Source organism: Oncorhynchus keta, unplaced genomic scaffold (genome assembly GCF_023373465.1).
Source record: "Oncorhynchus keta strain PuntledgeMale-10-30-2019 unplaced genomic scaffold, Oket_V2 Un_scaffold_22955_pilon_pilon, whole genome shotgun sequence".
Taxonomy (NCBI): Eukaryota; Metazoa; Chordata; class Actinopteri; order Salmoniformes; family Salmonidae; genus Oncorhynchus; species Oncorhynchus keta.
In genome coordinates this window covers 128,920-144,550 of record NW_026290872.1, presented here as the reverse complement: position 1 = coordinate 144,550, position 15,631 = coordinate 128,920, and the positions used below count along the sequence as shown (strand labels likewise).

The window sequence follows — 15,631 nt, the reverse complement described above, 5'->3', positions numbered from 1 at the left end:
CCTGGAAGCACCTAGATGATCACCAAGACTCTTAGAAGAATGTTCTATAGACAGATGAGTCAAAGGTGTAACTTTCTGAACGACATGGGTCCTTTTTGTGCCTGAAGAAAACCAAACACTGCATTCCAGAGTAAGAACCTTATACCCACTGTCAAGCATGGTGATGGTAGTGGGATGCTTTGCTGCCTCAGGACCTGGACGACTTGCCTTAATAGAAAGAACCATGAATTCAGCTCTGTATCAGAGAATTCTACAGGAGAATGTCAGGCCATCCGTCTGTGAGCTGAAGCTGATAAGCCTGGTATGGCAACTGCTCGGCCTCTGACAGCATCACTGGGGCCAAGCTTCCTGCCATCCAGGACCTCTATACCAGGTGGTGTCAGAGGAAGGCTCTAAAAATTGCCCAAGATTCCAGCCACCCTAGTCATAGACGGTTCTCTCTGCTACGCCAAGTCTTGGTCCAAGAGGCTTCTAAACAGCTTCTACCCCAAAGTAATAATACTCCTGAACAGCTAATCAAATGGCTACCCAGACTATTTGCATTGACCCCCCGCTCTCTTTTAGGCTGCTGCTACTCTCTGTTTATTATCTATGCATAGTCACTTTAACTCTACCTACATGTACATACAGTGGGGCAAAAAAGTATTTAGTCAGCCACCAATTGTGCAAGTTCTCTCACTTAAAAAGTTGAGAGGCATGTAATTTTCATCATAGGTACAATTCAACTATGACAGACAAAATTAGGGGAAAATCCAGAAAATCACATTGTAGGATTTTTAATGAATTTATTTGCAAATTATGGTGGAAAATAAGTATTTGGTCAATAACAAAAGTTTAGCTCAATACTTTGTTATATACCCTTTGTTGGCAATGACAGAGGTCAAATTACCTCGACTAACCTGTGCCCCTGCACATAGACTCTGTACCGGTACCCCCTGTATATAGCCTCACTACTGTTATTTTACTGCTGCTCTTTAATTTTTTGTTATTTTTAACTTAACACTGGTCTTAAAACTGCATGGTTGGTTAAGGGCTTGTAAGTAAGCATTTCACTGTAAGGTCTACCTACACCTGTTGTATTCGGCGTTTGTGACAGTTAAAGCAGTTCTGCATGGAAGAGTGGGCCAAAATTCCTCCGTTGTGAGAGACTGATCAACAACTACAGGAAGCATTTGGTTGCAGTCATTGCAGCTAAAGGTGGCACAACCAGTTATTGAGTGTAAGGGGTGTCATGACTTGGCCTGTTGGGTGAGGATCATAGGCGCCAGATTTTATCTCTCTCTCTCCCCCTCTCCCTTCCCCCCCACCAGTTTTATGACCGGTCGTAAATACTGTGTAGAAACTCTGCCTTATTTTTCATATGAAGTCTTAACCAAGTCAGTGGCCACACCATCGTGAGCAGACATTACGTCGGCGTCACAGAACACCCCTTTTCCCCAGAGTGCATAAAACCCACTTCTGACAAGATTTACATTAGACCAAGCAGGCAGACGGGAAGTCACGAATGGTTAAGAAATCTACAAAACTAAAGACCAGAGAACGTGCATCCCCACTCTGAAATGGTTACCACTCTATAGGCCAACGAGACCGACAGCATTAGCTGAAATGTACAGAATGGCTAGAAACGCTGAAACTTTCAACAGAGAAGAAGAAAATCTCTACAAGACTACACATTCACAGTCTGCAGCTGTATATGTAAAATAGTCTAGTAAACTCGACCGAAGACGAGACAAAGAACAATTTCCTCCCACCACTCTATTCTAACGAAAGATCCATTCTAACAGACACCCCCGAAGCTACAACTACAAAATAATTTGATGTCTGGTGGACCAACCGGAGAGTTTGTCAAATTACTCCCCAGATGGACCGCGATTTCAACAGCGAGACAACAAAGGCATACAATCGTAAATATGCAGTATACATTGAAATTATTTTCAAATGAGCGGCCATCCAAGTGCAAAGTATTACCATTTCACTGAGCATAGTTATCAGCTGTGTGTACGATAGGGAAGTCCTTTGTCTTTTCTCCCACTCCCTTTTCATTTGGTGTAACAAGCCATCATACCAGGCGAGCTTCAATGCCATACAACTCTCCTTCCGTGGCCTCCAATTGCTCTTAAATACAAGTAAAACTAAATGCATGCTCTTCAACCGATCGGTTGAAGAGCATGCATTTAGTTTTACTGCCCGCCTGTCCAACATCACTTACTCTGGACGGCTCGGACATAGAATATGTGGACAACTACAAATACCTAGGTTTCTGGTTAGACTGTAAACTCTCCTTCCAGACTCACATCAAACATCTCCAATCCAAAGTTAAATCTAGAATTGGCTTCCTATTTCGCAACAAAGCATCCTTCACTCATGCTGCCAAACATACCCTTGTAAAACTGACCATCCTACCAATCCTAGACTTCGGCGATGTCATTTACAAAATAGCCTCCAATACCCTACTCAATAAATTGGATGCAGTATATCACAGTGCCATCCGTTTTGTCACCAAAGCCCCATATACTACCCACCATTGCGACCTGTACGCTCTCGTTGGCTGGCCCTCGCTTCATACTCGTCGCCAAACCCACTGGCTCTAGGTCACCTACAAGACCCTGCTAGGTAAAGTCCCCCCTTATCTCAGCTCGCTGGTCACCATAGCAGCACCCACTTGTAGCACGCGCTCCAGCAGGTCACCCCCAAAACCAATTCTTCCTTTGGCCGCCTCTCCTTCCAGTTCTCTGCTGCCAATGACTGGAACAAACTACAAAAATCTTTGAAAAGGGAAACATTTATCTCCCTCACTAGCTTTAAGCACCAGCTGTCAGAGCAGCTCACAGATTACTGCACCTGTACATAGCCCATCTATAATTTAGCCCAAACAACCTCTTTCCCTACTGTATTTATTTATTTTGCTCCTTTGCACCCTGTTATTTCTCTCTGCTTTGCACATTCTTCCACTGCAAATCAACCATTCCAGTGTTTTACTTGCTATATTGTATTTACTTCGCCACAATGGCCTTTTTTTGCCTTTACCTCCCTTATCTCACCTCTCTTGCTCACATTGTATATAGACTTATTTTTCTACTGTATGTTTGTTTTACTCCATGTGTAACTCTGTGTTGTTATATGTGTCAAACTGCTTTGCTTGATCTTGGCCAGGTCGCAATTGTAAATGAGAACTTGTTCTCAACTTGCCTACCTGGTTAAATAAAGGTGAGAAAAAAAATTGGTTTAGTCTACTAGGGACTTTTCATTGCATTGTGTTAGTAACCAATAACTATAGTGTTTGTGTGTTTATGTAATTCTGTGTGATTATTTAGTTAGTAAAATAATTAAGCCAATTTGTATATCGCCGATTCTTCATTATGCATTTGTGCAGATATCCAAGGATTTCGTTATTCAGAATGAGACTGATAGAAGGTAAATTACAATTAATGAATGACTGATGACTGAAATGTAAGAGATATTTGTATCTTTAAGATTTAATTCGGAAAACAATAACTTGTTTCATAAACGTTATGTGGTGCCCCAAGATTGCTGATGAGTTAATTGTTACTTGAGTAATTTAATCGTAATAATTAAACATAGTTAATCGATTTGATTAAACAATCATCATCACATTAATGTAAGCAAAGACACGACAGGGGGCAATTACTTTTTCACACAGTGGCATTGGGTTTTGCATAACTTTGTTTATGAAATAAATATGTAATTGTTGTGTTATTTTTTCACTCAGGTTCCCTTTAACTAATATTAGGTTTTGGTTGAAGATCTGACACCATTCGGTATCAAAAATTGAGAAAATCAGAAAGGGGGCAAATACTTTTTCATGGCACTGTAGCTCTATTGAGGAAGAGTTCTCATCCACTTCTTCGCCCTTTTTTGTGAGAATCCTTTGAGCTTCTCAGTCTCGCGATCACTCTCACTGCACGCATAGTGGCCATGAGTCACTGTAAACTTACTGTGAACAAGGTCCCGCAGCGCACAGCGGAGTCTGTCTGAACAGCACACGCACATCTCTCCCTCCACACCGTAAACACACATATACACACACACACACAGAGATATATCTGCAACATAAACACAGAAAGAGGGCAAGGGCGAGGAGAGAGGCAAGCGGAGCCCTGAGAATAAGTTGGAAAAACTTGGAAAGTTCAACGCTTCGGCAAAAACACCGGACAAAACAAAAAGTATCTTTAACCTCCCCATTGTACCACTGGAGTTACGTCTCAGATGTGTCAAAATGTGGTCAGGGAGGTGCGTTGGTCACAAAGGTAGTGGGTTAAAATCCCAGCAGGGGATTGGCTGCTTGAGAACACTCCTCCTGAGAAGAGTTTTAAAAGGTACATCTCCACTATAAAAGCAGCCAGTAAAAAAGTATACAGGTACATAGAACACATCCCAGTCTACATAAATCGCAGCCTCTCTGCCAGTCAACCCTGATAGGCCGCTTTGATGGGAAAAGTAAATTAGGGTTTTATTTGTCGCAGCGGAACAATGACAAGATGCCAACAGCACCATCGGCTCCCGGTTTTGTTGCTGTGGCAATAACCTTGCAGACAGGAACCATAAATCAGTGGAGGTGAGTCTCTCGGACAAATGGGGGGGGGGGTCGTGAGATGTGGCGGTGGGTCTCTGGGCATCTTTCACTGCTGCCGTTAGGGTGGGCCAGGCCGCTCACCTCCATGTTGGGCCGAGAGGAGAGAGAGAGGACAAACTAAAGATGGAAATAAACAAGCTTTTTTTTTAGCGCTGATATGTTAACACTGGAGCTGCTTTAGACAGAGAGGAAGGGGGAACCAGGCAGCAATGGAGTGGAATGCCTAAAGGGAGAGCCAGGGATCTAGGGCTAGATTTATATTGAAAATGCAATATAACTTGCGGATGCGGACAGAGATATCTACTTATGAAAACGAGGGCTCTAAAAGTACATATTTCCCCAAACGCTTGTGTAAGTCTATTTTCTTAAGACTGGGAGGAAACCGACAGGCAAAGGAATTCACACAGACGATTGAAAAATAACAGAAACTTCTCTACTGTTAGGGGGTAGAATAGGCATCTTCCCCCGGAGAAATCGTCACTAGAAAGGTCTACCTCCATGCCTACACACTGGCGTTCAACGGCTGGGGAAATTATGTCTAATTCCAGAGATTTCAACCCACTGCCCTTGCTAATACGGACAGAGTGCAGGTATCCACCCGTTGAGACATGGAGTTGGGTGTGTGATACAAACACTGTGATTGCGACGACTCGATGACATTTTCCATGTATTTGCCGTTACTCTGTGTACTCACAATCACACAGTCATATGCACACACACACACACACACCTATGGTTCTCACGGACACCGAATGGGTGTAGGTGTTTTCAAACTCTGAGGAACAGCAGGATAAATCTGATAGCCAGTCTGCCAGTGTCCATCATTAAAGCCCAGACTGCAGGCAAGCAGCAGCAACAGCAGCGTAGTCCCAACACAGCACCGGCCCTCATCGATCCACATCAACTACTCAGACGTAGCAGAGCACAAGTCTGGGCTTAATCTCTCAAACTTACCCCAGTGTGTGTGTGTTTTCAGTCTGTGTGTGTGTGTGTGTGTGTGTGTGTGTGTGTGTGTGTGTGTGTGTGTGTGTGTGTGTTGTTTTCAGTCTGTGTGTATATATTACTGATGACAGTATCTTTGAATGTTCATTTCCCTGCTTGGTTGCTCCGGACACGATCGATGAGGTGTCTCGGGAAAGTGTGTGAGTGACATTACCGTCAGCTGTGTCAATGAGACTCTGCACCTACCTTAGGTTGATTAAGAGACTCCATTAGGAACAGGACATCTATTCCTGGCTCATCGCTACTGGGATTTTCACTACCACAGTGTGTGCGTGTATGCCTCCATACCTCAGGCATGGCGGTGGTCTTGTCAGGACGTCTGGTCTCAGGCTCTCCAGTAAGGGGGTTACGTAGGGTCTGGAGGAACAGCGCTGCCTTTCTCTTCCTCTCCGCCTGCAGCTGCTTCTCCTTGGACTCCTTTGAGGCCTGGGCCAGCTTCTCCCTGGCGGCTGCAGCCAGACGGTCCTCTAGCTTCTGCTTGGCTAGATGGAGAGGGACAGAGGTCAGGTACAGCATACAGACTGAATAGTTCCTGCAGCATACAAACAGAATCGTTTCTGCATGGCGGAAGGGAGGTAAGCGGAAGGGAGGTAAGCGAGAGAGATAAAGAGAGAGAGAGCAGATGAACACCAGCATTTTTCAGCATGTTTTTACAAAAAGATCCCACCCTCTCTAAACTCCATACACCCAGTGTGCCCCAGATCTTCTGTTTGAGGACCAACACACAGGCACAACCTAAGAGCACAGCAGGAAAGGGAGTGATTGAAAAAGCTTATTCTACTTTCCCCAACGGACAAGCAAAAACATATACATGATGAAATACAAATCTTAGAATCAACTATTAAAGACTACCAGAACCCACTGGATTCTATAATTAAATTGAATGAACTACAGGACAAAATACAAACCCTCCAACCCAAAAAGGCCTGTGGTGCTGATGGTATCCTCAATGAAATTATAAAATATACAGACCACAAATTCCAATTGGCTACACTTAAATTCTTTAACATCATCCGTGGCTCTGGCATCTTCCCCATTATTTGGAACCAAGGACTGATCACCCCAATCCACAAAAGTGGAGACAAATTTGACCCCAATAACTACTGTGGGATATGAGTCAACAGCAACCTTGGGAAAATCCTCTGCCTTATCATTAACAGTAGACTCGTACATTTTCTCAGTGAAAAGAATGTTCTGAGCATGCACACCCTAATTGACAAACAAAACAAAGGCAAAGTCTTCTCATGCTTTGTTAATTTCAAAACTGCTTTTGACTCAGTTTGGCATGAGGGTCTGCGATACAAATAGGATATTTTATCCAAAATGTTTGAATCGGTTATAGAACCAATTGCACTTTATGGTTGTGAGGTCTGGGGTCCGCTCACCAATCAAGATTTCACAAAATGGGACAAACACCAAATTGAGACTTTGCATGAAGAATTCTGCAAAAATATACTCTGTGTACAACGCAAAACACCAAATAATGCCTGCAGAGCATAATTAGGCCGATACCCTCTAATTATCAAAATCCAGAATATAGCCGTTAAATTCTACATCCACCTAAAAGGAAGCGATTCCGAAACATTCCATTACAAAGCCATCATCTACAGAGAGATGGACCTGGAGAAGAGTCCCCTAAGCAAGCTGGTCCTGGGGATCTGTTCACAAACACAAACAAACCCCACAGAGCCCCAGGACAGCAACACAACTAGACAGAACCAAATCATGAGAAAACAAAAATATGATTACTTGACATATTGGAAAGGATTCACAAAGAAACTGAGCAAACTAGAATGCTATTTGGCCCTAAACAGATAGTCAAAACTTTCCTTAAGTGTGTACTATGTACAGACTCCGTGAGCATAGCCTTGCTATTGAGAAAGGCCGCCGTAGGCTGACCTGGCTCTCAAGAGAAGACAGGCTATGTGCACAGTCCCCACAAAATGAGGTGGAATCTGAGCTGCACTTCCTAACCTCCTGACAAATGTATGACCATATTAGAGACACATAATTCCCTCGGATTACAGATATACAAAGAATTCAAAGAGAGCGAGCGAGAGAAGAGGTCAAAGATGTGTTGAGCGTGAGTGATTCCCCTCTGTGTCAAGGTGTGAGAGAGAAAAGCTACTGTACTGTGGAGACTTGGCTGGGGAGGAGATCGGAAAAGAGCAGAGAAAGAATACGGGGGAGAAAGAGAAGAGAGCGGGGGAGAGCGAGTGGCAGTGTAGGATCAAATGGAGCAGTGGAGGGCAAACAAACAAGCAGGCAGAGAGAGGTGTCTAAGACAGTGTTTAAGGTACATTTTGTAGACATTAACACTGTATTGAAGATGGGGGAAATAGGAATATATGGAGTATGACAATGTATGAGTGTATTGAAGCTTATGGCCACATTTCAGTTTACCATTCCCAAACACAACACCTCAGAGGTAAAGTTTGTGGATTGGCTAAAGAGTGTGAATGTAGTTTGAATTCGAGGTGTTCACGGATCCACCTGTACCCGAATACCCAAGAGGGTCTGGATCCAGAATTCCAAATGATTTCATGGGTTTGGGTCAGATCTGATATGATTGTCACAGGTGTGTGTAATTTTAAATGACTAGTCCGGAAGGACCCATATAGATCTGAACGTGACTGCAGTAGAGAGAGAAACTGTATCATTTATCCTGCTGCTCTTTGCTTTTCACCTGGAATGGCGTGTGTAGCTTGTTGTTGTTGACTAGGGTTGCAAAAGGTCTGAAACTCTACAGTAAATTTACAGAATTTTCCTGTAAATTGTTAAGCCTGGGAATGACAGAATTTTGCTTAAATTCATCAAAAAAAAGTTAGCTTATAACAGTGAACCTTTTTTTGTGGGATACACTTAAGGCAATTCTAGGTCGTGTGGCATATTTTGGTTAAACTATCCCCAATTCAATGGAATTGCAACCCTCTGCATGCACAGTGCACTCTTCCATCACATGTACAGCTGATTCTCAAGATCTTTCACACTAAAGAGATGCTATTGAGCCCACACTACGACACTGTCTGAGCCAAGGACTACACGCTTTCTGGTAAGTTTCGATTACAATACTGGGTGGGGTGAATATATTTTATATGACATACACTCTTTTTTGTTAACGAGTAAATAGTAGCCTTCAACAACATGTGTTTAAATCCTTTATAACTTGTGAACAATTTCTGGTAGCTAGTGTTTGCTACTATGTGGGTTTTAGTTTGGTGAGCTTGCTAACTGAGGAGTGTTAATTCACCTGTTTCCATACGTTTCATTTTAAAACATTTATCTTACAAAGGACTTGTTTAATCTAACTGCTTAACTATTTATCTGTATATGGAATTGTATTGGGTTCTCCTTTTTTTCTAATCTTTACAGGAAAATGCCACGGGCACTATCTGATGTGTGGAGACATTTCACTGCAGCTGATGTAGAAGGAAAAGCTGTGTACATTTGAAAATACTGTGCCAAATCATACGCGAAGAATGCAACAAAGATGCAGAATCCTCTGGCCAAGTGCATAAAGTTTCCTCAGCGCTCACAACAAGCAACCTCTGACACAAGTCCCTCTTACTTCTCTTCGAGGTGTGAATGATGAATCAGACACATTGTCGATAGCAACAGCTCATGGTCCTCCTAGAATCAGACGTTTGTTTGACTCAATGGAGGAACGTAGTCAGAGAAATGTTGATGAATGTCTTGCTCGAGATGTGTATCCAACTTGTTCACCTCTGATGCTCACAGGCAATGTGTATTGGAAGAGATTTCTGAATGTTCTCTGCCCAGCAACCACCCCACCTAACCAGACATGATTTATCTACTCATTTGCTGGATGCAGAGTTCAGAGTTCAAGTGAAGGTCAAGCAAATCATAGAGAAAGCAGACTGCATTGAAATTATCTCTGATGGGAGGTTGAATCTTCATGGGTAAGGAATAATTAACTACATCATCTCCACGCCTCAACCAGTATTCTACAAGAGCACAGACACAAGGGACAACAGACACACCGGTCTCTACATTGCAGATGAGCTGAAGGCTGTCATCAATGACCTTGGACCACAGAAGGTATTTGCACTGGTGACAGACAATGCTGCGAACATGAAGGCTGCTTGGTCTAAAGTGGAGGAGTCTTATCCTCACATCACACCCATTGGCTGTGCTGCTTGTGTATTAAATATTCTCCTCAAGGACCTCATGACACTGAAAACAATGGATACACTCTACAAGAGAGCCAAGTAAATGGTTAGGTATGTGAAGGGTCATCAAGTTATAGCAGCAATCTACCTCACCAAGCAAAGTAAGAAGAATAAGAGCACCACATTGAAGCTGCCCAGAAACCCCTGTTGGGGTGGTGTTGTCATCATGTTTGACAGTCTCTTGGAGGGGAAGGAGTCTCTCACAGTCTTCCGATATGGACAGCCCCATCAAAAGAGGATCCTCCTGGATGATGTACTTTGGGAAAGAGTGGTAAGCAGAAGACTTCTGCCTAAAGCCCATACACGACACGGCATACATTGGACCCCAAGTATGCTGGCGAGAGCATCCTGTCTGGTGCAGAGATCAACAAGGCCTATGGTGTCATCACTACCGTGTCTCGCCACCTTGGCCTGGATGAGGGCAAGGTTCTTGGCAGTCTGGCGAAGTACACTTCCAAGCAAGGACTTTGGGATGGAGATGCAATATGGCAGTCGTGCCAACATATCTCATCAGCCACCTAGTAGAAGGGACTTTGTGGATCTGAGGCTCTTTCCCTGTTGCCTCCATCATCCTCCAAATCCCACCAACATCAGCCGCCTCAGAGCGTAACTGGTCCTTGTTTGGGAACACACACACACACACCAAAGCACACAAAGGTTGACAAATACAAAGTTTGAAAAATTGGTGACCACCCGGGCAAATTTGAGGCTTTTTGAGCCAGACAACGAGCCATCCTCAACAGGGTTGGAAAGTGACAGTGAAGATGAGGCCTCAGTCTTATGTTCAAGAGGTGGACATTGAGGAGGTCCAGGGAGAAGACATGAAAGCCTTAGAGGAAGACAGTCTGGAACCTGAAGCTTTGGTTTACAGATGCATGTTGAAACTGTTTTTGGGAGATTCGAAGGATCATTGGGGATCATTATTTTGTTGTTCAGTGAAATCATCCCATGTGAAGATTTAATTAAAGTTCAATTCGTAAGTACATTTTTTTCTATTGGAAGGATTTAATCATTTGCAATTATGTCTACTGATGATAAGGTAAAATCTTCATGTTTCTGTCTCCATATGATATGGTAAATATATCCAATGCAAAAAACATCTACATTTAAGTGGTATTAATGTTAATTTTCATATATTTCCATTAATTCCCAAATATTTCAGTTAATTCCCATGGAACGTTTCCACCACTTAATACTACCCAAAATGTGCAACCCTGTTGTTGACTAATCATAATTCATCAGTGGCAATAGGCTACTTTCATAGATCCTCCATGTGGGACAAAAGTCAACAGATATCTAATCAATGGAAGATGGAATTAAAAGTTAAAGGAGAAAGACCAACAGGTAGTTGCTACTTCACATTCTGAACGTTGTTTGCAACAGTTTAGGACGAGAAAGCACATGGAGACTCAATTAGCGTAGTTAAGACAGATACTACGTAATCATATTGGATGATAAATGACCTAGTTATGGCAGTTATTAGTCTACTATAGCGTGAGTCGGCTTGGTTGGTTGCAGTCTCATATCTCCCTCTCTCCTCCCTGTTCCTGTGTCACTCGCTCACACTCACAGGAGCCTAAACACACAGCACGGCCCCTGCTAGTGTGTCACCTCTCTCTACCTCCTCTCCCTCGCACTTTATTAGCTCCGGTTAATAAAGTAGCTTAAAAATTGAGTTTTCTGCTGCTTCCCTCACTCAGATCGGACCTGGTCTGGATCCGACCAGGTCTATACGGAACGGGTCTAGATGTCCTCGGTTCCGTTTGGAACGGGTCTCTATATATTTTTTTATTTTTATTTATGCATATTGAGTCTGGATGGGAAAGCCCCAGGTCCATTTCGTAACAGGTCCCAAAAGGCCTCCAGTGTGAATTCCAATTATACAGTAAAATTAGCTAACTGGGTCTCCTGCCATCATCTGCAATTACCGTTATGCCTGCCTACATTCCTCTCTGTAGGCACAGCCCAACGTAACTGTTTAATGACAGAGAGAACACAAGGATGTGACAGAGGTCAGAGAAAATGAGAGAATGGGGAGAGAAAGCTGATGAGCGACAGGAACAAATCATGGGGGAGAAGAGGACGAGGACTATATTAACGTGGACTCCGGGCATGTAACGAGGACTGTGGCCATTGAACGTGGTGCAGGGATAAATTGCCCAGCCCCAAATACAATAGCTCAATTTACTGTGTGTGGGCAGCGATAACCATCTGCAATCTTCCCTAGTCTGTTCATCGGAAGCACACAGGTAGAGCACAAAAACAAGTCCTTATATTACGCAACCGTAGGGGGTGAATATACAGTGCCTTGCGAAAGTATTCGGCCCCCTTGAACTTTGCGACCTTTTGCCACATTTCAGGCTTCAAACATAAAGATATAAAACTATATTTTTTGGTGAAGAATCAACAACAAGTGGGACACAATCATGAAGTGGAACGACATTTATTGGATATTTCAAACTTTTTTAACAAATCAAAAACTGAAAAATTGGGCGTGCAAAATTAAAAAGGACTTAAGACAGCACAGGCATGCGCACACACACACGAACAACCACGTGCGCACACACCCACGCACAGAGAGACACACACTTTACTAATGAGAGCTGCCACTGGTCTCACTCAATAACAGCACAGCTGTGGGCCTTAAAGGCAGTAAAGAACTATTGACGTGGTCCCTCATTGGCAATGATAGAGTGCTGACACACATTATGCTTTCCACAAAATGGACCTAGTGGTCTGGAAGATCGCACACACTCAAATATAGGGCGTGGCAGACAACAGCCCAGCATTTTTTCACAACAGCATTAAAGCTAGAATCTTTAATTGGTGAAACTACTACGTTCGTTGGGGATAATACAACAAAGAAGTTACAGTAATTACAGCAAACCATTTGATTGCTTTATTCTAATTATAATCTCCAAATGGTAGGTACCCTATATCAATCAGTCCACCGAATCCAAGTAGTTTTGTCAGTCTACTCTGGCCTAGGGCTGTGGCAGTCAAGAAATTTTGTCAGCCGGTGATTGTCAAGCAAATAACTCCTGGTCTCCTGGTAATTGACTGTCAATTAATAAACACATTTAGCATCTCCTGGCTTCCACACAAGCCACTGATGGAGACCTTTGAAACATCGACATTTGAAAAAGTCTAACAAATCCATGTAATATAGCCTACACCTTCACAATAAATCCATTATTTATTGATATGAAGAAAATCTTGTCTATTTCAGAAGAACAGAATAGAATACTGAGTTGTCCTTATGTTAGTTCCTGATCTGGCTATGCCAAATGGCTGTGGGCTACACTAGTTCATTTAGCTGACAAGATTAGTTTAGGATTATGTGGCATTATTTTATAGTATGAAGAATACAATTGAACAAACTGAACAATATAGAAATTATATTTTCTCCAAACGATGAGGGAGTGAACACGTGGCTATACTGTGCTAAACGGTTAAAGAAATAGGTACTCCTATATGCTAAATGTAGAGTTATTCATGTAACTTTAGTTGTGATACAAACATATGTTTAGATTTGTAATACCTTGTATGGCTGCATAATGCGACTAATGATGACTTGAATAAAGTTCCATGAAAGGCGTTGGACGTTGTGCACTTGGGCTAAATGTAATAATTATAATTCCCTTTTCCCTGAGTGCTGCATGCTCCATAGCACCTCTCACTCACATGGCTCTCCGTCACATGATCGGGTCTTACTCACAGGCTACAAGTGAAGACAGACACATCGGGGACGCAACTGCGTCCTTACCCAATTCTGAGGTCTATATTGAAGATATTGGAAGAACTGTCCGCATTTACTTTTCGTCAGCCAACAAGATGAGTAGGTCTAACAAACAGCTTAAGCACTAGTCAATCTACTATCCTCCATAGTACAAAAGTTGACCTATTCTATTCTGTGCGAGAAATACATTTTCCAAACAGTCTGGGACAGTTGTGGGATGCGATAGATCCCAAAATAATATCACTACTAGGCATCAAAATAACTTTTTAACAAAATGAGGCTGAAGCAACAGATCAGAACATTTAGCTTAAAATGTAGAGAAACTATCAGGATATTTCTTCACATTATAAGAGCAGCAATGTGCACACTACAGTAGGCTATAAGCGCAAATGTTCAATTTTAACGGAAAAACACCATTATCAAAAGTGACCACAAATGAGATTATGCATGTAATGATTTTATTATAAAAGTGCCGTTTTTATGGTGAAAATGATCTTCCCCAAACTTGAAACTCACACGCTGCTTATGTATGCCAGTTAGACTCTACACCCCTTGTAAAGAGGATTAATGTGCTTCATTTGAATAAGTTATTTAGCCACTTTAGTTGTGATACAAACCTTATCAAAACATATAAGCCTATGGGGCTAGGCTAAATGAGGTGTGACTATGATTAGAAAAAGTCAGAGAAATAAGGAATTGTTTCTTGCCTTAGTTTGGGCATCATGATAATATATAATTCACATGTGAATACACACACACACTACCGTTCAAAAGTTTGGGGTAACATAGAAATATCCTTGTTTTTGAAAAAACAATATTAAAACAAAATCCTTTAAAATAACATCAAATTGATCAGAAATACAGTGTAAACATTGTTAATGTTGTAAATTACTATTGTAGCCTATGTAGATAATCCATAAACAGAGGCCCATTATCACCAACCTGTGAGTCTTGTCAGTCTGTTCTTGTTCTGAGAAATGAAGGCTATTCCATGTGAGAAATTGCCAAGACACTGAAGATTTCGTACAACACTGTGTACTACTCCCTTCACAGAACAGAGCAAACTATCTCTAAACAGAATAGAACGAGTGGGAGGCCCTGGTGCACAACTGAGCAAGAGGACTCTGCCTTCTAGGCAGAGTTGCAAAGAAAAGCCACCTCTCAGACCGGCCAAGAAAAGAAAAGATTAAGATGGGCAAAATAACACAGATACTGGACAGAGGAACTCTGCCTAGAAGGCCAGCAGTTTCTTGGCAATTTCTCACATGGAATAGACTTAATTTCTCAGAACAAGAATAGACTGACGAGTTTCAGAAGAAAGTTCTTTGTTTCTAGCCATTTTGAGCCTGTAATCGAACCCACAAATACTGATGCTCCAGATACTCAACTAGTCTATAGAAGGCCAGTTGTATTGCTTCTTTAAATCAGAACAACAGTTTTCAGCTGTGCTAGCATAATTGCAAAAGGGTTTTCTAATGATCAATTAGCCTTTTAAAATGATAAAATTGGATTAGCTAACACAATGTGCCATGGGAACACAGGAGTGATGGTTGCTGATAATGGGCCTCTGGACACCTATGTAGATATTCCATTAAAGAAATCAGCCGTTTCCAGCTACAATAGTCATTTACAACATTAACAATGTCTACACTGTATTTCTGATCAATTTGATGTTATATTAAAAATTGACTTTTTTTTCAAAAACAAGGACATTTCTAAGTGACCAAACACATTTGAACAGTAGTGTGTGTGTATGCGATGGTGTTATATGAAATAAAATAGTATTCTAATGTTACCTTAGACCTTTATAAACACAAAAAAAGTATTACTTTCGCGATAGCATACATGAAATGTATTAATTACACGGTTCTAATTTTGCTGTCAGAATGACTGCTCATTAGCTTGAAGGGAGGCTGTTCTAGTGTTAAAGGGTCATTTGGATAGAAAAACAGACTGACAAAGACATGAATGCACACACGCGACTGTTGTCTGCTGAATCCCGGCACTGGTAATCACAGGCAGCCTGTGTGATCCTTTACAGACCATCAATACAGATTAGGTTTCTCTGTCTGTAATCAATACCCCTACGGTATTAGGCCATTTGAG

The 15,631-nt window shown here is 42.0% G+C and overlaps 1 protein-coding gene across 2 annotated transcripts in view; it reads right to left on the bottom strand.

Annotated features, from left to right (window-relative positions):
• LOC118385360 (splicing factor, suppressor of white-apricot homolog) overlaps positions 1 to 15,631 on the bottom strand; it is a 124,783-nt gene that overhangs the window by 30,676 nt on the left and 78,476 nt on the right. For both annotated transcript variants that reach the window (XM_052515326.1, XM_052515327.1), the window contains exon 13: positions 5,885 to 6,078. In XM_052515326.1, coding sequence (XP_052371286.1) covers positions 5,885 to 6,078 — 194 coding nt within the window. The remainder of the gene's footprint in view (positions 1 to 5,884; positions 6,079 to 15,631) is intronic.